This window comes from Barbus barbus, assembly GCF_936440315.1.
Source record: "Barbus barbus genome assembly, chromosome: 29".
In the NCBI taxonomy this organism is placed as follows: domain Eukaryota; kingdom Metazoa; phylum Chordata; class Actinopteri; order Cypriniformes; family Cyprinidae; genus Barbus; species Barbus barbus.
In genome coordinates this window covers 7557330-7580476 of record NC_136757.1, presented here as the reverse complement: position 1 = coordinate 7580476, position 23147 = coordinate 7557330, and the positions used below count along the sequence as shown (strand labels likewise).

Sequence of the window (23147 nt, the reverse complement as noted above, 5' to 3'; positions counted from 1 at the left end):
AGTCAAACATACAGATGGTACAACAAGAGTCACAGAAGCAGAAGACCTGAGGGATCGGGTAGGTACATACACATGAAGAAGTTCACTCAGATATGAAGGTGCTAGATTATGAAGTGCCTTATAAGTAAAAAGTAAAACCTTATATTGAATTCGTTATCTGATTGGAGCCAACGAAGGTGCCTTAAAACTGGAGTAATATGCTCATTCAACGGTGTTCGTGTAATGATCCGAGCTGCTGAATTCTGAACCATCTGAAGTTTATAAATAAGTTTCTGTGAAACACCACTGAGCAGAGAATTACTGTAGTCAATTCGAGAGGTAACTAATGCATGCACGAGGACAGCAGTACCATTAACAGAAAGAGATGGTCGAAGACTATTAATATTTCACAGATAGTAATATGCGGACCGTGTAATATTATTTGCATGTGCCTCAAAAGACTAGACGTTTCGGCTACCAAGCCTTCCTCAGTGTGTAAAACTTTTACACACTGAGTAAGGCTTGGTAGCCGAAACATTTGTGTCTTTATTTATTATGCCTATATTTCTGCTGGAGGTCCTGGACATCTTGTTTAGACACATGGCATCACTGATTCTATCAAATACCAACAGATAAAAAATCAATAAGTGACTGACTCTGTTAGAAATCTTATAATGGGCCATGTTTGGATCTTCCAACCGTACAATAATCCAAACACAAACCTCAAAAACAACACAAAAATGGGTCACTGAACAAAAAACCAAGCTTCTGCTGGCCATTCCAGTCCTCTGACCTGAACCCTGTAGAAAATGAGTGAGGTGAACTGAAGAGAAGAAGCACCGTCATGGAGCTGTGAATCTGAAGGATCTGGAGAGATTCTGGATGAAGGAATGGGCTCTGATCTCTTGTCAGGTGTTCTCTAACCTCATCAGGTATTATAGGAGAACATTTAGAGCTGTTAAACTGACAAATGGAGGTTTCAAAAAGTATTGAATAAAAGGGTGCCGTTAATTGTGGCCAATGTGTATTAGAGAAAAACATTTATTTCACAATGATATTTCCCCCCATTTTAAATTCTTATTATCCAATGAAAGGTTAGATTTTTGTGAATTTCTTAAAAGAAAATTACCAATGCAGATTAATTTTCACAGCCTTCTTTGATCATATTTACCAAGGGTGCCAATAATTCTGACCACAACTGTTTATATATATATATATATATATGACAGAGATTATATATACATATATATATATATATATATACCTTCAATGATCAGATTGGCAAAAATGACTGTTAAAAAGCAAAAATGCAAAATGCAAAAATGACTGTTAAATGAATGCTAAACATCACATTTGTGTTTCATTGCTGAAGTGTTGAACTTTCTTCAAGAATGGCAGCACAACTGAAATGTGTTTGAGCTGCGCCCTCTACTGTACAGATGTGAATTTACATTTCCTTCAGCCTGAGCCTTATTCATTTCGCTTTGTGAAATGTGTGACAGGGCTTTTATATTTACCAAAACTAGAACTTTTTTATACCCAAAACAAACAAGCAAAAGTAACGCAACACATTACTTTCCATAAAAAGTAACGCAATTAGTTACTTTAGTTTAAGGATTCAACACAATATTATAATGTATTACTTTTAAAAGTAACTTCCCTCAACACTGATGTTGACAATGTCTGAGTGATTGTACCTGCAGATATCCTGCTGTCTGTATACGGGTGATTTTGGCATCTTTCTTGTGTTCTTGTTGTACATTCTGCATTGTCATTAAAATGAAGACTAGTTTTTTTTTTTTCTCGGTATGTTTTTATTTAAAACTCAATACAACAAATACATTCATACAGGTTTGGAACTACTTGAGGGTGAGTAAATGATGACAGAATTCTCATTTTTGGGTGAACTATCCCTTTAATGCAAGATAATTAACAGGTGTTCTGCAGAATCTTTCTAAATGGCACAACTATTGAAAAATAATCTTTTGTTTGATTGCCATCCACCTACAGCACATGACATTTAACCTGAAGAGGAAAACATGTTTCCATAAAACATGTTTTCTGTTTTATAATCTGCCTATGTATGTCCAAATATCACTTTTACAACACTAGATGGAGCCAATGTTTTTGAAAGAAATGCTCACCAAGGCCAAAAATTCCAGTAATATTGTGAAATTGTATTACAATTTAAAAGGACTGTTTCTATTTTAATATATTTTAAAAATGTAATTTATTTCTGTGATGCAAAGCTGAATTTTCAGCATCATTACTCCAGTATTCAGTGATCCTTCAGAGAATCATTCTAATATGCTCATTTGCTGCTCAGTTATTATTGGTCCTCAATTATTAAAAATAATTCTTATTCTTATCAATGCTGAAAAGAATTTATGCTGTTCAATATTTTTGTAGAAACTATGATTTATATGCTTTGCCATCATATATTATATATTAGACTTAGAAAACAGTTATTTTAAATTGTAATACTTTTTTTATAATATAATATAATTTATATTAACGTATTTGTAATACGTTGTTATAATATAATTTAACTTAATATAATAATACTGTTTTACTGTATTTTTATCAAATAAATGCAGTGAGCATAAGAGACTTCTTTCAAAATATATATATATATTTTTTTTAATCGTAATTGTTCTAAACTTTTGGCCAGAAGCGTCCACAGCCAATAAATGTCACAATAACATTGTTTGAACACTAGAGGGAGCTCCAGTTATTTGTAAGGTAAACCTGGGCGAGGCCTTTCTTTGTTCTCCATAGCAGACATGGCATTTCCAACAAATGCTTTCAAATGCCTTCCATTCAAGTCCTACGGCTGTATTCATACAACACAAGTCATTAGTTGAATCCAAATGAAATACCATCACATTTCTATTTAACTTCTACAGGTTTAACCTAGGTTTAAATCAATCATTTGTATTAAATGGTAAATGTGCTTTATGCTGGTAACTGGTGGACCAACAAACATAGCTGGTAATGATTAACAAAGATAATATTGCTATAAATATATAAACCAAATAACCACCATATTGTGTGTACAGCAGATGTTGCACTGGCAGCCTATCACAAATGACTTCCTTAAATTAGGGAACGGCTCATGGCATAATGTCTCGTTATTGATTAAGAAGATGCAAATCCCTCCCCCGAAAACCAAAAAGGATCCCTGGACAAATCTCCACAAGGCCTTCAGAACAGGAAGTTCTCAAGCACTAAAAGTAAAATGTGCCTTACCATTACACCTTACAGTATAAGACAAACCAGTTTCACAAGCATGCTGTTTATCTCCAGTGCTGTGGGTCATTGCATCAGTGGATCATCTATATCTGCATGCATCTGTGTCCACATCTGCAGGGCCTCATCAGTATTGACTGCGGGTAAGAGCAGAGGGGATGGGACAGTCCCCATGCATTACCATCAGAGCTCATATCCTGCCAGCACTTCCCTAGAGAGACTACAAGAGCAAGAGTCAATCAGATGTGGGCAGCTTTAAATGAGTCTCAACCCCCACAGCTGTGTGTCAATACCACATAATGCACACTGACCACTGCAAAAGAGAAGAGAACTGCCAGTTTAAACAGCATGAAAAGGCTCCTTCTCTAGAGTCTATAACATTCATTCTAGCACATCAAAAGAGAGTTAAATATGAAAGGTGATACTGTGAATGATTGACTTGCATGTCAATGATTTACTACAATAGTGGTGCACTGCTCATACATATGCAAATCAGCCTCCTGCCATTTTGAACCTAGCTACAGCTGTTGAGCAAAGCCTGCTAATCTCCATCTGCTCTGCTGGTGTACTGATGACTGTTTGAGGAATCCAAAGCCTAAATAGCTGACATTAGCACTGTTTCCACTCCCTGCCTAGTACACTGCCTACATACACAGCATTTTAATAATCATAGGCATGCTGTCAAAGCTTAAAAAGGTAGCCGGAATCATGATGGATAAAACAATGTCAGTATAATATAATATAATAATTAATTAAAAAAATTTTTTCAGTAAGGACACATTAAATTGATCAAAAATTACAGTAAAGACATTTACAATGCTACAAAAAATTCTGTTTCAAATAAATGTTGCTCTTTCAACTTTCTATTCATCAAACGATCCTGCTATAGATTCCAAAAAGCATATATATGTACTGTATGTGTATGTGTGTGTATATATATATATATATATATACATACAGTGGTGTGAAAAAGTGTTGGCCCCCTTCCTGATTCACACTTTAATGTTTCAGATCATCAAACAAATTTAAATATTAATCAAAGATAACACAAGTAAACACAACATGCAGTTTTTGAATGAAGTTTTTTATTATGAAGGGAAAACAAAATCCAAACCCACATGGCCCTGTGTGAAAAAGTGCTTGCCCCCTAAACCTAATAACTGGTTGGGCCACCCTTAGCAGCAACAACTGCAATCAAGCGTTTGTGATAACTTGCAATGAGTCTGTTACAGCGCTGTGGAGGAATTTTGTCTCACTCATCTCGGCAGAATTGTTGTAATTCAGCCACATTGGAGGGTTTTCGAGCATGAACCGCCTTTTTAAGGTCATGCCACAGCATCTCAATAGGATTCAGGTCAGGACTTCGACTAGGCCACTCCAAAGTCTTCATTTTGTTTTTCTTCAGCCATTCAGAGGTGGATTTGCTGGTGTGTTTTGGATCATTGTCCTGCTGCAGAACCCAAGTTCGCTTCAGCTTGAGGTCACGAACAGATGACCGGACATTGTCCTTCAGGATTTTTTGGTAGACAGCTGAATTCATGGTTCCATTTATCACAGCAAGTCTTCCAGGTCCTGAAGCAGCAAAACAGCCCCAGACCATCACACTACCACCACCATATTTTACTGTTGGTATGATGTTCTTTTTCTGAAATGCTGTGTTACTTTTACACCAGAGTTAATGGGACACACACCTTCCAAAAAGTTCAACTTTTGTCTCGTCAATCCACAGAGTATTTTCCCCAAAGTCTTGGGGATCATCAAGATGTTTTCTGGCAAAACTGAGACGAGCCTTTTTGTTCTTTTTGTTCAGCAGCGGTTTTCGTCTTGGAGCTCTGTCATGCAGGCCATTTTTGCCCAGTCTCTTTCTTATGGTGGAGTCATGAACACTGACCTTAACTGAGGCAAGTGAGGCGAGATGTTGTTGTGAGGTCTTTTGTGACCTCTTGGATGAGTCGTCTCTGTGCTCTTGGAGTAATTTTGGTCGGCCGGCCACTCCTAGGAAGGTTCACCACTGTTCCATGTTTTCTCCATTTGTGGATAATGGCTCTCACGGTGGTTCGCTGGAGTCCCAACGCTTTAGAAATGGCTTTTTCTAGTTTTTTAATTTTACATTGCAAAATTTCACAATATTACTGTTTTTACTGTACTGTTTATTTTTATCAAATCAATGCAGTCTTTGTGAGCATAACATTCAAAATCATTAACAAAAGCTTATCTTACCAACACAATACATACATGCACGTATATATTCATCTAGTTAGTTTGATGTAACTAAATGATGTAGATAAGTTAACTAAAACTAAAATAATAATAATAATAAAAACTAGGATAACATAACATAGAAATATAAAAAAAGAATAAAATTGACAAATAAACAACTACAATTTTAACTCAAATTAAATCTAAAACAGAAAAGATAAAAACGAATTAAACTAAATATACGAAAAATAGAATAGTACCTCACTGATACTAAAATAACAAGGACAATGATCAAAGATACACTGAAAATGATCTATAAATTATTTTTTTCCTGATAGGCCTATATGTGTGATGTATAACACTACAATCAATGTTAGCTTAGCATGCTAACATTAAACCCTAGGTTTTGAAACCTAGCTATCATCTCATTCAATCAAACTTGTCGTTATCTTTCATACATGCATGCAGTGTAGGAACCTTTTCCCTTTAAATCTGTGGAGCGGCTCAGCTTCAGTCTGACCTCAAATAATAGGGAAAAAGAGAGAGATGATTATAAGGGGCTCTTACAACTGATTTACAGAGTTTGAGCACTGTATAAAAAGAGCCTAATGTTGTGGTCAAATGCACTTGTAAGGCCTAAGCAGTGGCGTCTAGAACAGCTGACAGCTGGGAAGTGCTCTGAAGGGATGGACCATGACTCGGGCTCTGAATGCTGCGGGGGGGATGGGCAGATTCACTATACAGCAGCCAGACACCAGCGCATTCAACAAACAACATGGGTAATAAACAACAGTAAGAGCATCTGACGCAGCTGTTTATGCTACACTGCTGTTGTAATGTTTTATGTACAGTGGTGAATTTTACTGATCATGACATATTGATCGTGTGCACAGTGGACTCTGTCTGTGTGATCTGGGAGAATTTCCCATCTACATTCGATGCTCAGTGAGAAACAGCTGTTCGTATGCAGGACATGCAACATCTCACCCATGACTAATAATGAAGCGCTATAGCTGAGCATTATTACGTCTGTTTTACCCAATAAACACACACACACACACACACACACACACAGAGAGACTCTGTAAGAAAACACTAATCTACTTATTATGATTTAGGACATTTTTGTAAGATTACTTTTGTGAAAAAGAAGTGAGCTTAATTGTATTGAATGTGTACTTGTAGTGTGCTTCAAATCTTAAACGTATAAAACACTGTGCTTGCAGATAATATAATAATACTGAAATAAAAGGCCACTTAAGTGTATACCCAGGTGAAAAACAAGTGCACTTCCATAATGTACTTAAAGTGCTCTATTTTCGTGCACTAATTTTGTACTTAATATACTAAAAATTATCCTTTAGTACTTCTTAAGATAAACTTAAGATCATCTAAGTGTACTCAACTGTGCTATTTTGAGACACCATGAATATGAACTAAAATGCACTTTTAGCATACTATCTTTGTATTTAAAAAATGTATTTAGCTACCACTTGTAGTACACTTGAACCCATCTTTCATACACTAGTACACTCAAGTGTACTACAAGTGGTGACTAAATACATTTTTTAAATACAAAGATAGTATGCTAAAAGTGCATTTTAGTTCATATTCATGGTGTCTCAAAATAGCACAGTTGAGTACACTTAGATGATCTTAAGTTTATCTTAAGAAGTACTAAAGGATAATTTTTAGTATATTAAGTACAAAATTAGTGCACGAAAATAGAGCACTTTAAGTACATTATGGAAGTGCACTTGTTTTTCACCTGGGGAGGCACTTTCATGACTGTTTCTTAACATGCTTAAGTACACTTTTAAAAAGTGCACTTCGTAATAATGTGAAATTGAAAGTTTTACTTTAAAGTATATTTTAGTTATGTTTTAATCTTTGGCTGTGCTTTAAGTAAACTTATTTTGATGTGTTAATTAAAATATTAAAGCACATGTAAGGATTATTGATTATAATTTGAATGGTATGTGTTATTCTATTTGATTTTAAGTTAGTTTTAAATGTACTAAATTGAAACTTCATTACAAATGTGTAACTGCAAATATATTTAAATACATGACATATACGTCTCAATAGAAATTACATTATACTGTATTTTAGCTTAAATGCTTGTCAGTACATTCATACACTTAAACATATTTCAAAGACAAAAGAAGTAATTATTATGGTTCAAAAAAGCACTCAAGTTCAACTAACTGCATTTAATATCAATTTAAACTATAATATATTTTTATTTAATTGTAAATAGTATGCAATTAAGTGTCCAAAAACATTACATTCAGTTCATACTCAAGTATATTCTTTTAAAGGACATTATTTTTGTAACAAGTACTCTCTTTATTTTTCACAAAGGTCTGATTTACCTATATGAATTACTGATTTACTTATTATGAATAATAGCAATAGTGACCCTTGCCTTAGCCAGCACTAGCATGGTTCACTGGCAGGGCATATGCTGAGTCAGGGACGAGAGACATTCACTGTGTCACCAAGTCTAATCAGACGGTCGGCCAACAGAAGGCAAAGACATTGCAGACAATTCAATAAAACCAAACCACTGTCACATATGCAATAGTTAGTGTCCTCACATGGCTCTGTACTGCTGTTATCCACCCAGCATCGGTTAAAAAGTACAAACAGAACTAGAATCAGTGTAACGACTCAAATGTTCCAGGTTCAGCTGCCTCACTGCTTAAATAACTCATTTAGCAACCAAAATACTTTTCTGACAGAGCTGAATTAAAGGAGAAGTGGTGAGAGAAGGAAAAGACACAAGTCCTTTTATTTACTTCCTCTTTTACACAACAGCATTCATCCCCTTGTGAAAAGAAGCACACTTAATTGTGCTGCGTGTGCACTGAAAACCTTAAAAGTATGTTTGTTTATAAACTGTACTTGCAGATCATATATTTTTACTGAAATAAAAGGCCACTTGTACTGAAAGAGAGTACACTCTCATGGTTTCATGTTTCATTTTAGAAAGTGCAAAAGTAAAACTATTTAAAAAGTAGTTTATGTTTTATTAATCTTTTAAAGTGCTTTAAAGATGGACACTTACTTTTAAGCACTGACTAAACTTTTAAAGCACATGTAAGGTACTTGATTAACATGAACTGTTATTTGATATTACATAAATGTGAACTGAAAGTTATATTTTGACACTTAATGCATGTTATTTGCAATTAAAATAAAATGTATTAGTTTAGATTTATATTATACATGCAATTAGTTGAACTTAACTGTGCTTTTTTTGAACAACTTAAATACGATTTAAGTACTTATTTATATATAGCCTAATTTCATAATTCTACTGCATTTGGTAAATTAAAATATATTTCAACATTTCTGTTGAAACACTTATATCATGCATTTAAACATACACATTTGTAATGATTAAGTTGCAATAGGTACATTTAAAATATATTAACTTAAAGTATATTTTTTAAATGGATATTGTTATAAGCACTTATTTTAAAAATAAGTGCTTAATAAGTGGGGAAGTGGGGAATAAGTGGGGAAGTCGTGGGGAATAAGTGGGGAAAATAAGTGGGGAAGTCGTGGCCTAATGGTTAGAGAGTCGGACTCGTAATCGAAAGGTTGCGGGTTCGAGTCCCCGGCCGGCAGGGATTGTAGGTGGGGGGAGTGAATGTCCAGCGCTCTCTCCACCCTCGATACCACGACTGAGGTGCCCTTGAGCAAGGCACCGAACCCCCAACTGCTCCCCGGGCGCCGCAGCATGGCTGCCCACTGCTCCGGATGTGTGTTCACGGTGTGTGTGTGTGTGTGTGTGCATTTGTTCACTACTCACTGCTGTGTGTGTGCACTTGGATGGGTTAAACGCAGAGCACCAATTTCGAGTATGGGTCACCATACTTGACAATACGTCACGACTTTTTTTTTACTTTTTAAAAGTATGATAAAGTCTACTTCTTTTTCACAAGGGTCACTGTAGGATTTCAAAAATTAAGGTTTCATTTTTATACCATTTGGAAAGGATTACACATCACATGATGTGTTTGTCTATATTAGAGAGGAGAGGAGAGAGAGAGAGAGACAGAGTGTGTCCACTTAGTGTCTTAGTAATGTATCTAATGCCAGTCCGCTTAGTGAAAGTCAATGTGAATCTCCATTTGAAACCCATTTTACTTCTGAAATTTCAAATATTTCCAAGTGATAGAAGATATATTGTATAAAAATGTAGTGCAGTACATGATTTTATCCATGGTGAATTGATTGGATTGTAGCAATCTGACTATTGGTTAATGTTCTCGAATGACCTGTGTGGGGCAAACGAAAAGTCATTTCAGAGGAATAACAAGTTTTAAAGTTTGATTAAAGTTGTGATGAAGTGGACAGATCTTTTCTTGCTTGATGTTACGCACATCTGAGTAAAAAGGATTATTGAAAAAGAAAATAATGTAGGGCGGGGACTTTGTTATATGCATCAGCTGTTAAATGGATTTTGAGATGTCAGCCCTGCATGAGAAAATGAACAAAAGCTTACAGTTGATTGTGGTTTAAGTAAAATAAATGATTGGAGAAGTCTAGCATACTTCACCAGAGAAAACACTGTCGTTTCACCAAAAGATCAGTTATGAAACTGTGATTAAACAATATGAGGTGACAAACTATTTTATGTGTTTTTTACAATAAAATCTATAACATGCATGACTAAGGGCATACATGTCATGTTGACTTCAAAAGGAATTCAGTACGAGGGAAGCTGACACAACAGAGCAGTTAAATGATATTTTAGATCTCACAGATATGACAGACATAATACAAACATAAATATCTATTTACAGATATGTATGCAGCCTTTGACTTCTCCTGCACTCTAAGATATTAGAATGACGTCTTTGTTTGACTCTCACCCAGTTCTCACTTTTCATAATCCTGACCCACTCCACCCTCTTTTACTCACACATTCCCTGAGAAATTGGCCCATCAGATTTCTTACTTTCAAAATCAAAGAAGAGTTAGGCCCTCTGAGGCCCATTCTTTACGAGTCTCTTGTCAGGGCACAAAAGGCATTTCAATTTCTTATATTTCTTTGTGTTGGGTCATATGGATTTGGAACAATAAAAGGGGGGATACATTTTGACAGAATTGCAAGCATAACTTCAATATTGATTAATTATTTTTTTTCCTATATAATCCTAACTGGAAAGTTGAACTCATTAATACTGAAAGAACTTCACCAAACTGCCATGACTCACCTAAGTGCTCTTGTTCTGTAAGTTACTCACTGTAATTAACCTATTTTTATAGTCTGTAGTGTATATAGTACTTTATAGTACTGAGCAACCTGTGCATTGTAGTGAACCAATAGGAGAAATGTACATAAGTAGCCTCATTTCAGATTATTCAAATCAGAAGGGCATCAGAGTGCCATCTGCTTCTGTAACAGTATCTGCAATCTTATCTGGTCAGGCCTGTAAAATCCACAGAGGACTTTGCCCATGATACAGCAGGAGGACTGGGGCAAACCCTCATTCTCTCAGTCTAAGTCACAGCAACTGTGCCAATGTGGATTATATTACCACGCATTCCCTCTCCTACAGTCAGATTGCTTTTTAATAATACAACTGCACCCAAACCAGAACTGTGTCTGCCTGTGAAACACGAAACCTTAATATATTTACAAGAATATCTTCTTCACTTTTACACATACACAAAAAGCACAAAAACTTTTCAGCATTTATTTTTGAGAATAACCGCAAAAGGGCTTCATGTTGCCAAAATATTAATAAACATCATAAGCCAAATGTATGCTGCTTTATCTCTGGCTCTGACGAGAAAAAAAACACGTTTCTCACAACGTGAAAAAGAAGTGTGCTTAAAGGGATAGTTCACCCAAAAATGTTGTGATTCTGTCATTAATTACTCACCCTCATGTTGTTCCAAACCTGTAAGACCTTTCGTTCATCTTCGAAACACACATTTTTAGTAGTAACACAATATTTTTTATGAAATCTGAGAGCTCTCTGGCCCTCCATAGACACAAAAAAAGTATTCTCGTAGCTTTGTAAAATTACGGTTGTACCACTGATATCACATGGACTATTTTACCGATGTCTTTGCTATACGATTCTGTTCCTGAGAACGATCCCTTTAATTCTATTGAATTATAAACTTGCAGTGTACTTCAAACCTAATGCAATATTAATGAAATAACATAATATTAATATAATAGCATATAATATTAATAATGAATATAATATCGTCTAAAATAATATTAATTAAATAAAAAGCCATGCACTTAAGTACAATTTAAATCATTTTAATTAATTTGTTAAAAAACATATTTTGGCTTTAAACAAGTACACTTATTTTGATGTGTTGACTACTAGGCATACATGCAAATTACAAATATATTTAAACATTTTCAATGAAATTGAAGTATAACAGAAATAATTATGAAATGACATATAAAGATGTACTTCAGTGGAACAACAAAAAAAACTATTGCATTTTTTTTTTTTTTTTTTAACTATAATACCCTTTTAACTGCAATTAGCATGCAATTATGTGTCTGAAAACATTACATTCAGTTCACAATTAGGTATATTCTTTTAAAGTATATTATTTACTTAATAAGTAGCTACTTTTTTTTAAAGTGTGCTAAACTGTACTTATTTTTCACAAAGGATTTTTTTTTCGGCAAGAGGGCAGAATTTAATCACATACTATAGCCAGAAAGCAGAGGAAAGAGTCAATAGAGGAGGCCAATATTTGTTACCGAGACACTAAACAGTAAGTACAGTGTGTCATGCAGGAGAAATAAACAGCAATGTATAATCGCTTTGATTTAACTCTATGGGTGCACTGAGTTGTGTGTTTGTTTGTTAAATATTCTATTCTGCATGTATCTTACAGATTTTTGCCACACCTTGTAAATATAATTTGACATTTAGTTATTATTCCGAGCTGTTTAGATTGAGCAGAATATTTGAGAGCCATAAACAACCAAGTGTTCGTGTACTCTTTACAGCTTCATTATAGGATTTTGCCTCTGTGGTGTCAACTATTTTTTATTTTTTATAAACAAAGTAACGTCGTAGAAAACATCCGTTGACAACAAATTTGACTGACAGTCGGGGAGGACCAATCAGCGTTCCCTGTCTCTGCTGTGATTGGGCAGAAGGGCACATGTGGGCGGGCTCTTGAAAGACAGCTAATGGCGTGCTGATACATACTAACCTTGTGCCCAGGGCGGGGTGGGAGTGTATTTATATGGGGGCAGTCTCCTTCTCAGCCAGCAGAAGAAAGAAAAAGGGTTGTAGCTCTGTCAAATCTTCTAATTTAAGAGTAAAAATGAGGGAAATCGTGCATCTTCAAGCCGGACAATGCGGTAACCAGATCGGAGCCAAGGTCTGTTTGTTTCTTTAAAATGTGCAGTCGTTGGTTTATAATCTAGACAATATAGAAAACAAGATATTGCGTTTTCTTTTAGATATTTGTGAGAAAAAATAGCAGAATGAATCTAACGTTATTCGTTATATTTTCTCTTGTGTATCTTATTGTTCGCAGTCCATTATGAACCGCCTAAAAGCGTTTGAATGAAATCTAGGTCAACCATGTGCTTGAGTTTTATTTTGTTACGTTGTGAAACGCTTGGAAAAAATAAAAAGATGACGAAATTTAATAGTTTCTCATGAAATATGTATGTTAATGCCAGCTGTTCGTTCTCACCGTGGTCTGTCTGGAAATCCTTTGTGAGATTCACTGCAGTGCGACAAACGGAAGTAAAAGCCTAGCGCAGTTTAAATACGCCCATAGATATTTTTTTTAAATGAAGTAATTGCATTAGATATTACCAGACAAAAATAAAACTTAAATTTGCTAGTTAAAAAAAAATAAAAATTAAATAGGTGCCCAATAAATCGATTAATTCGTAAAGGCACCGGAAATGGGTGTCAGCCAACCGGCGTGCGTGGCGCGCGCGCGAGTTTTGGGCGGGAGGAGTTTAAAGAACATAAATCGTCTGCAATTTGTAAACAACATTTAAAATGTATAAACGTGCATTAGATGAACAAGGACTTTTTTATCCATCGTATGAAGGCAAACAGTATGTTGATGCGAAATATTCGTGGGGGTTTGTGAACAGTTAGCGCCTTTTGTGAGACCCACGCGGTGATTATTTGAAAAGCACAGTTTTAGTGAAATATTTCAGTTCACGATATAAGCGAATACAATGTTGTTTTGAAATCTGACATGCATTAATAACATTACCATGAATTGTTTGCTTTAGTTTTATATTAAATCCTCAGAATTCCAGTCTTCTGGTATTATCTGTTATATTCTGTAGTTCTGGGAGGTTATCAGTGACGAGCACGGGATTGATCCCACCGGCACATATCATGGCGACAGCGACCTCCAGCTCGATAGGATCAATGTCTATTACAATGAGGCATCAGGTATGTCCACGTTAGTACTACTAAATGGGAGCGCACATGTTATTAGGGTAAACCATTTGGTCAATCTAACCCTGTTTTGTAATCTTTTAGGAGGCAAATACGTACCCCGTGCTGTGTTGGTGGATCTGGAGCCTGGTACCATGGACTCCGTGAGATCCGGTCCCTTCGGTCAGGTCTTCAGGCCAGACAACTTTGTTTTTGGTGAGCATTGTTATTAAATTACAGAAATGCCATTTGTAACCCTGGACCACAAAACCAGTCATAAGTCTCATGGATCTATTTGTTGCAATAGCCAACAATACATTGTGTGAAAATTTATTTTATGCCAAAAAAAAAATTAAAGATTGTTCCATTAAAATATTCTTTGTAAGTTACCTACCATACATATATCAACACGTAACTTTTTGATTCGTAATATGCATTGCTAACAACTTCATTTGGACAACTTTAAAGGTGATTTTCTCTATTTAGATTTTTTGCACCCTCAGATTTTCAAATAGTTGTATCTCAGCCAAATATTTTCCTATGCTAACAAACCATACATCAATGGAAAGATTATTTATTCAGATTTCAGATGTTGTATAAACATAAATTTTCCTGGTTTTGTGGTTCAGGGTCACATTTATGTTAAAAATCCAGATGTGAAAATTAAATACTTTGCCTATTGCAACAGGTCAGAGTGGTGCTGGAAACAACTGGGCTAAAGGTCACTACACCGAGGGAGCGGAGCTGGTGGACTCTGTCCTGGACGTGGTTCGTAAAGAGGCCGAGAGCTGCGATTGCCTGCAGGGCTTCCAGCTCACCCACTCTCTTGGTGGAGGCACCGGCTCTGGTATGGGCACCCTCCTCATCAGCAAGATCCGCGAAGAGTATCCCGACCGCATCATGAACACCTTCAGCGTGGTGCCCTCGCCCAAAGTGTCTGATACTGTAGTAGAGCCATACAATGCCACGCTGTCTGTCCACCAGCTGGTGGAAAACACAGACGAGACCTACTGCATCGACAACGAAGCCCTGTACGACATTTGCTTCCGCACCCTCAAACTCACCACACCTTCATACGGTGACCTCAACCATCTGGTCTCCGCCACCATGAGCGGAGTCACCACCTGCCTCAGGTTCCCCGGCCAGCTCAACGCAGATCTGCGCAAGCTGGCCGTAAATATGGTGCCCTTCCCTCGTCTCCACTTCTTCATGCCTGGCTTCGCTCCTCTCACCAGCAGGGGGAGCCAGCAGTACCGTGCACTGACCGTTCCTGAACTCACGCAACAGATGTTCGACTCCAAGAACATGATGGCCGCCTGCGACCCGCGTCACGGCCGCTACCTCACAGTCGCTGCGATCTTCCGTGGCCGCATGTCCATGAAGGAGGTGGATGAGCAGATGCTCAATGTTCAGAACAAGAACAGCAGCTACTTCGTCGAATGGATCCCCAACAACGTCAAGACCGCCGTCTGTGACATCCCACCCAGGGGACTCAAGATGGCCGCCACCTTCATCGGCAACAGCACTGCCATCCAGGAGCTGTTCAAGAGAATCTCAGAGCAGTTCACGGCCATGTTCAGGCGCAAGGCTTTCCTGCATTGGTACACCGGAGAAGGTATGGATGAGATGGAGTTCACCGAGGCCGAGAGCAACATGAACGACCTGGTCTCCGAGTACCAGCAGTACCAGGATGCCACCGCAGAGGAGGAGGGCGAGTTTGAGGAGGAGGCAGAGGAAGAGCTGGCTTAAGTCTCTTATATACGTGTCATTTTCCAGGCTGTATTATTTTGCTCATGTACAAGGAAACAAAAGTTCCAAAGCTCAATTTTCTTTTTCTGTTCTTGTCTCTTGTTTGTACAAATGTCATTAAAGGCTTTTTCTTCTATTAAAATGTCTCTCTCTTAATTTCCTTAATTTGCAAATATGAATGAACCAATTTGAACCCATCCTCATTCTTGACTGGTGACATACACAGACACATCCTTGTCAAACCGGTTTGGATTGTTCCTAGATATCACATGAATTAACATCTGATCTCATGCAGAACGCTCATTTACGGTTACCAGTCATAAGTTTCAACTGCCAACAATTATGTAACATCAATATATGTAAATTGTGTAACACTAACAACTGATAACATGAAATAAAGATAAATAATGGAATTCATAAATATTGGTTTATTATGCATTTGAACAGTTCACATTTATGAAATGAGTGAATAAGTTTTGGCTTTTAAAATTAATGTTAAATATATGTCCATTTTTAATGTTTAATGTAGAAGTTATCAAACCTAATGAAATAAATGGGAGTTATATAGTATCCAGGAATGTTAAATTAAATTTGATCTTGTATTGTCCACTAATATAATACATGAAAGTCTCAAACATATGGTGGCTGCTTGGTAGTTTTTCATTCACATGATGGAGATCATTCATCCTAAATACTAAAATTGTAATAACTTTAATGAAATTGAGTAAAAACAAGCTATATATATATATATACACACACGCAACTAAAAACTATATAATTTTTATACAAAAATTTAAGAGTCATTTATTCAATCATGTCTTTCCAAAAACACAAAAGATAATCATTTAAAAAAGTATCCACTGTATGGTCCGAAACACTGAGACATTTCTTAAATGAACTAGTTTTATGTTTAAAAGAAATATGGTCTTACAGGTTTGGAACAACACAACAGTGAGTAAAAGACAGAATATTAATTTTAGAACTATATCAAAGGGTCTCTGAGATAATGAGAAACATATCAGTCATGTGAGGTCAAAGCTTCAGAAAAATTAAGTCATAATTATATATTTGGCCAGCAAAGCATAATTAGAGGTGTTTTAACTGGAAACAAATGTTGATAACATGGTATTTATTAACAAGGGATGGTTTATTTGTCACAGTTATTATATAACAATTTGTGTTTATAGCATCAAAACCAGCAATACTGAAATACGTCATCTTTATCTTACCACAAACCAAGTGAATAATGAGTGTCCTTATTACATTTTCTCAGCAGATGGCGCTGTTGTCTAAGTTTTTCTTCTCCATACAAAGTAGGATAAGATCCCAACACTCAGCAAGAGCAGAGACCAGCAGCACACCTTCATCACCTGGTCTTCAAGATTCTGCTTCTCGCCAAAACGACTGATAAAACCTGACTGAGAGCAATACACAATATTAGATATTATAAAATAATTATTAATATAAGTATCTACCTTATTTTTCAACGCATAAGTAAGCTATTTCCTGTGAATGCGTGAGACGAGCATTATAACCAATCACGCACGATTCCGTTGAGCTTATGAATGCAAGGACCAATCAGAGGCGTTCAGATGAGTCATCGCTAAAATGCTGGTGATTTTTTTCACTGAATACATCTTTCTGGCGAATTCTCTCATCAGAAACAACAAAGTGCAGATGTGTGTATGAATATGTAAGATATTCATTTCACAGTGATTATAATGGGAGTTTTTCAGAGTGGTTGAACTCTAGACTGTCAGTGAAAATATTCTTTGCTCTATTTCTGTACAATGAAAGTGTTATGATTAGTAGCCTAACTTACAATGTTTTTATTCACATTAACTTTCATTGTTAAATTCACATTAAATATAAAGTCAGTCATATTAAAATATGTTATAGCATGACACCCATATCTGTTAATTAAGTTAACAGACAGGTTTTTATGCATAGTTAATAGATTACATTATTAGGTTACTTTGATCGCCCACTAGATCAACTGATATAATCTATAAAGGAGAGAATCAAGATATTTCATGATATAGTTAATGCATTTGGGAATGTTTCGATTAAAAAGGAAAAAAATAAAACATACAGTGGTGTGAAAAAGTGTTGGCCCACTTCCTAATTTTTTTATTTTTTTGCGTGTTTGTCACACTTTAATGTTTCAGATCATCAAACTAATTTAAATATTAATCAAAGATAACACAAGTAAACACAACATGCAGTTTTTGAATGGAGTTTTTTATTATGAAGGGAAAACAAAATCCAAACCCACATGGCCCTGTGTGAAAAAGTGCTTGCCCCTAAACCTAATAACTGGTTGGGCCACCCTTAGCAGCAACAACTGCAATCAAGCGTTTGCGATAACTTGCAATGAGTCTGTTACAGCGCTGTGGAGGAATTTTGTCCCACTCATCTCGGCAGAATTGTTGTAATTCAGCCACATTGGAGGGTTTTTGAGCATGAACCGCCTTTTTAAGGTCATGCCACAGCATCTCAATAGGATTCAGGTCAGGACTTTGACTAGGCCACTCCAAAGTCTTCATTTTGTTTTTCTTCAGCCATTCAGAGGTGGATTTGCTGGTGTGTTTTGGATCATTGTCCTGCTGCAGAACCCAAGTTCGCTTCAGCTTGAGGTCACGAACAGATGACCGGACATTGTCCTTCAGGATTTTTTGGTAGACAGCTGAATTCATGGTTCCATTTATCACAGCAAGTCTTCCAGGTCCTGAAGCAGCAAAACAGCCCCAGACCATCACACTACCAACACCATATTTTACTGTTGGTATGATGTTCTTTTTCTGAAATGCTGTGTTACTTTTATGCCAGAGTTAATGGGACACACACCTTCCAAAAAGTTCAACTTTTGTCTCGTCAGTCCACAGAGTATTTTCCCAAAAGTCTTGGGGATCATCAAGATGTTTTCAGACGAGCCTTTATGTTCTTTTTGCTCAGCAGCGGTTTTCGTCTTGGAGCTCTGCCATGCAGGCCATTTTTGCCCAGTCTCTTTCTTATGGTGGAGTCATGAACACTGACCTTAACTGAGGCAAGTGAGGCCTGCAGTTCTTTAGATGTTGTTGTGAGGTCTTTTGTGACCTCTTGGATGAGTCGTCTCTGTGCTCTTGGGGTAATTTTGGTCAGCCGGCCACTCCTGGGAAGGTTCACCACTGTTCCATGTTTTCTCCATTTGTGGATAATGGCTCTCACTGTGGTTCGCTGGAGTCCCAAAGCTTTAGAAATGGCTTTATAACCTTTTGCAGACTGATAGAGCTCAATTACTTTCTTTCTCATTTGTTCCTGAATTTCTTTGGATCTCCACATGATGTGTAGGTTTTGAGGATATTTTGGTCTACTTCACTTTGTCAGGCAGGTCCTATTTAAGTGATTTCTTGATTGCGAACAGGTGTGATAGTAATCAGGCCTGGGTGTGGCTAGAGAAACTGAACTCAGGTGTGAAAAACCACAGTTATGTTTTAACAGGCAAAACACTTTTTCACACAGGGCCATGTGGGTTTGGATTTTGTTTTCCCTTCATAATAAAAAACTTCATTCAAAAACTGCATGTTGTGTTTACTTGTGTTATCTTTGATTAATATTAAAATTTGTTTGATGAGCTGAAACATTAAAGTGTGACAAACATGCAAAAAAAAAAAAAAATCAGGAAGGGGACCAGCACTTTTTCACACCACTGTATGCTGTTGTGGCTGCTGTGTGTCACATGATGACCCCCCCCCCCCCCCAACTCGTGCCCCCTCAAAAATAATGAGTGTATGACGCCCCTGACTAGGCCTATAGGCCTATGCGTTACAAACCAGTGTGTTTTATTACAATAATAAATGTAAATGATATGATAACAAATGCCAGTTCGCAATATCAGCAGCATATGAGGTGCTGTTTTTTGTACAAGTAAAATAACTGGAAGCCTCGCAGATTCGCACCCGTTCTTATGCTAAAAATAAGCGCGATAAAAAGGTGATAATTTACTGCAGCACGATATAATTTCTAATTAAGACATTTTCAGGTACTCAATATGTACTGACAATTAAAAATAGAATAATAAGTAAGATAAAATATGTCCCATGAAGATGAATGACAAGAATCCTGTGGTATCATAAATTGCGCTGCTTTTTCTCAAATCATGTATTAGTTCACCTAATGTGCATTCTCTATAGAAAAGGCCGGTGAAATGCCTTTACCAATGGCCGCCATATTAAACAATGTCTTTCTTTCTTTCTTTGTGCATTTTCTGTGCTTATTTTGCAGGAAAATATTCTTGTTCCAGTGCATTGCACTGATGGCTTAATCTAATGTTCCAAAATATTTAAATGTGCAGTTCCAGTTCTGCAGAAAACATCTTGTAAATCCAGCTGGTGACAATAATGAATCCTCATATTGATTCAGAATGGAGCCAAATGGGTCCTGAGGCTTAACAAGAAGAGACCTCCTTTGACCCTTGACACTTACCCATCCTCCTCTGTCCCTGATCTCGGGGCAGATGACCCTCTCTATGTAGCTGCCCACGCACTCCTGAATCTGGGGCAGGATATCAGACATGCCCCTCTCCTGGCAGTGCAGTGCCAGCTGTCCAGAGAGAACAAACACGGACAGTACGGCGCTCCAGGCGAGATCTCTACGTCGTGTGGGTGCAAAGTGCTCATCCAGAATGGATGTGAGGGTCGAGCAGGCCGTTCGGTCCGTCACGTCCTGGAAAACACGTGGCCAGCGACGAAAGAAGATGGGGAAGCGAGTGAGCAGCTCATCTCCAGCGTGACGCAGGGCGGCTGTGGCATGGGATGGTGCTGGACCCACCGGGATGCCTGATTTGGCCGTCACATAGTTGATATAGTCATATGCCATCAGGTAGGCCTCACGCACCAATGGATCAGGATTGTTGAGGCCTCGGCCAATCACAGCTTTATCTGACAGTCCCATGACCTTAAATTACAACAATCTGCCTTCAATAGGCAGGCAATGTCAATGTCCACACTTGTCTCTCTTTAGTACCCACTCATTTTAGATGTTTAGGTCACATTCCATGCCATGGTTCATACTTAAACTGGCATTGGTAATCTGCACTCAGTGATTGCTGGTCCAGGTCCTTGGGAATAAAAAGAAAATTCAAGATCAGATACTTCTGTTAATAAATGATGTCAGTGCTCCCTCTTTGTCCAAGACATTGGCAACGAGGCCCATCCGAATTCAATCATAGTATCACGTGATGTCTGCTGAGATGAATTTATTGACTTATCTGACGATACCACAATCTTATGATTCCATCTGCAAGGTGCTGTTGGTGGTCATTGGTCTGTGAGTAAATGTACCTTTTTGACCAACCTTTTCCACTTTTGATGTAATTTGTAGCAATGAATTAGTATTGAAGTAAATATTTGCTTACATCTTTAAGTGTGTTTTTTTAGGCATTTCAATTTAGACTATTTTAGATTATATTTATTTCATAAATGTATTCATTTTAACTCACTGGGGCCCCCTGGAAGTTTGCTGAGGCTCCCTAGTGGGCTCTAGCTGCATGGGTCACTCTTAAAAATAAATACCCTTGATTGGCATTGATGGTTTCATGAAGCACCTTTAACATCTTGGAATTTGCATTTTGGAACCCTAATTTTTAAGAATGTTGAGAGAACCATTGCCTTATTTCTCTTGGTCAAAGATATATTTAATTTCTGTATTGAAATATACATATTGATTTTTTTTTTTTAAATAAAATTCTTGAAAACGTCATTATAAAGTTTGACCTTATTGGTATTTATTATTATTTCTTCTTTTTTTTTTACAAACTGCTTGATAATTTAAACTCACACACAGGACACATGCAGATAAAGGTCGATAAGTCTCTTGAAATATCAGATCACCTGATCTTTATATGACAGGGTTTGTTTAGCTTGTGATATGGTGGTGTAAAAATAAAGCGATAGTCATGAATTAATAATTCATGATGTTTATAAAAATACTTTTTATACCTCGAAAAGTACATTTAAAACCTTTTAGAAAATAATGAGATACGCACATGCATTGTAGAAAACCATATAAAACCAACATGAATAGAAAGAACTCGGCACGTGTTTAAATTTTTTAAAAAGATTTTACACTTTTCTTTATCATGGACACTCTTATTTGTCATTGACCTCAGTGTTAAGCAGCATTCAAGGAAATGAAATCAGTTAACCTGGCAAAAAAGTTAACTATAAAATTATTAAAAAGCAGAAGTCTCTCATTTAAATGTCCAGATTATTGCATTACAATAATCCAGTGAAAGGAAATATCAAATTGACCCACCGCAGCGAAGGCCCGGTCACTCACCCTTCTTGCGCAGAAGTGAATCATGCCACAACCAAACAATCAGGATTAGTTAACAGCTGACAGAAGTACAATGTACAACTGGAGATTCTCTAGACTGAGCCGATGTCTGAGATTTACTTGTGCATGTTGTTGTCCGGCTCAAGACTATATTTAGTTCCCTTGTCTGTAACAGATACAGAAGCTGTTTGCATGCTCAGTCATTTGGGAAATGACACCAGGACTCTGTCCTGCATGACTACAGCTATAAATACTCCACATGTAGAAGTGTTCAGACAAGAGGCAGCTGTAACACTGTGCCTTTCATCTGCTGTGTTTGCCTATAACTTGAAGTTCCAGTGTAATATCAGGCTACTTTGCATTATAATTGAGCTATATATCTGAGAGAGACTAAAATGGTTTTTTACGCGTGAAAAACTACCAAAGTCCATGGTGGGTGGCACACCTGCTAGCCAGTTTGTTGGTTATGATTCATAAATTATTTAAAATAAATAGTTGTTTTTTTCAATTATGAACAACAATGAATAAGCTGTTCATAAAATGATGAACTGTAATGAATAATAAGCAATGAATAATTGGTGTTCTGAAGTCTTATTTTTAAAGGTTCTGCACACAACGATTGAATGTCTTTGCATTACATAAAATATGAACGCAAGTGGCATTTTCCTTAAACAAATACAGCATGAAAAACAATTTAAGATTAATAGGCTTAATACATCCACTAAAATGAACAAAATCAAGATAAGTTCACAGCATTTGTTTGCGGTTGCCACTGGCTTTGATATTTCGTGTCTAACGAAATTACCTACTGTATGTTATAGACCTTAATAATGTTATATTGAAATTAATGCAAATGAAAACGAGGCCGTGGGGGATAGACAATGGCACGCACTGTATAAAAGTCCTAGATCATGTAATTATCACAACTTTCAAAACTATTTATGAGAGTTTTGTCTACTGAATCGTGTCTTTTTAGGAAAGACGTTTCGCCAGCTGAACAGTCGCTATGTTGTTAAACTGCAGTCCACTGAACGCATGTATAGTTTTTATCATAGGCTACTCGTTTTACATTCCTGTCAAAAAATAAATATTACGCTATCCTGACTAAGGTTTATACGCATTAACTAGACCAGTGGTTCCCAAACCTGTCCTAAAGGGCCCTCTGCCCTATACCTTTTGTATGTCTCCCTTATCTAACATATCTGATTCCACTCATCAGCTCGTTAGTAGAGACTGCAA

General features: G+C 36.8%; 2 protein-coding genes across 6 annotated transcripts; one reads left to right on the top strand and one right to left on the bottom strand.

The window, feature by feature from the left end:
- Nucleotides 1-12635: 12635 nt before the first annotated feature.
- Nucleotides 12636-15735, top strand: LOC306849682 (tubulin beta-1 chain-like). Of its 2 annotated transcripts, XM_079384903.1 has the most exons (4): nucleotides 12636-12813; nucleotides 13751-13859; nucleotides 13950-14060; nucleotides 14533-15735. In XM_079384903.1, the coding sequence occupies exons 1-4, from the start codon at nucleotides 12676-12678 to the stop codon at nucleotides 15591-15593; spliced, it is 1419 nt and encodes a 472-aa protein (XP_079241029.1). In that variant the 5' UTR covers nucleotides 12636-12675; the 3' UTR covers nucleotides 15594-15735. The 2 variants fall into 2 exon arrangements, with proteins under 2 accessions (XP_079241029.1, XP_079241028.1); XM_079384902.1 differs by having other exon boundaries at nucleotides 12691-12813; nucleotides 13751-14060.
- A 267-nt stretch (nucleotides 15736-16002) lies between these two features.
- On the bottom strand, nucleotides 16003-22140 carry LOC306849684 (bcl-2-like protein 2). 4 transcript variants are annotated; one of them, XM_079384907.1, is made up of 3 exons: nucleotides 21912-22130; nucleotides 20058-20691; nucleotides 16003-17011 (listed from the first exon to the last, which is right to left on the bottom strand). In XM_079384907.1, exons 2-3 carry the CDS (start codon nucleotides 20523-20525, stop codon nucleotides 16883-16885), a joined length of 597 nt encoding a protein of 198 aa, XP_079241033.1. In that variant the 5' UTR covers nucleotides 20526-20691; nucleotides 21912-22130; the 3' UTR covers nucleotides 16003-16882. The 4 variants fall into 4 exon arrangements, with proteins under 4 accessions (XP_079241033.1, XP_079241034.1, XP_079241031.1 ...); XM_079384908.1 differs by having other exon boundaries at nucleotides 21888-22127; XM_079384905.1 differs by lacking the exon at nucleotides 16003-17011 and having other exon boundaries at nucleotides 18903-20691; nucleotides 21912-22140.
- Between the last annotated feature and the right edge of the window lie 1007 nt (nucleotides 22141-23147).

What these genes read in the sequence shown, in the direction of transcription:
- LOC306849682 (XM_079384902.1), top strand. Translation starts at nt 12,757, where the DNA reads ATGAGGGAAATCGTGCATCTTCAAGCCGGACAATGCGGTAACCAGATC. An exon ending in GTAACCAGATCGGAGCCAAG is followed by an intron (nt 12,814 to 13,750) that starts GTCTGTTTGTTT and finishes TATATTCTGTAG; the next exon opens with TTCTGGGAGGTTATCAGTGA. An exon ending in GCCAGACAACTTTGTTTTTG is followed by an intron (nt 14,061 to 14,532) that starts GTGAGCATTGTT and finishes CTATTGCAACAG; the next exon opens with GTCAGAGTGGTGCTGGAAAC.
- LOC306849684 (XM_079384905.1), bottom strand. Translation starts at nt 20,525, where the DNA reads ATGGGACTGTCAGATAAAGCTGTGATTGGCCGAGGCCTCAACAATCCT.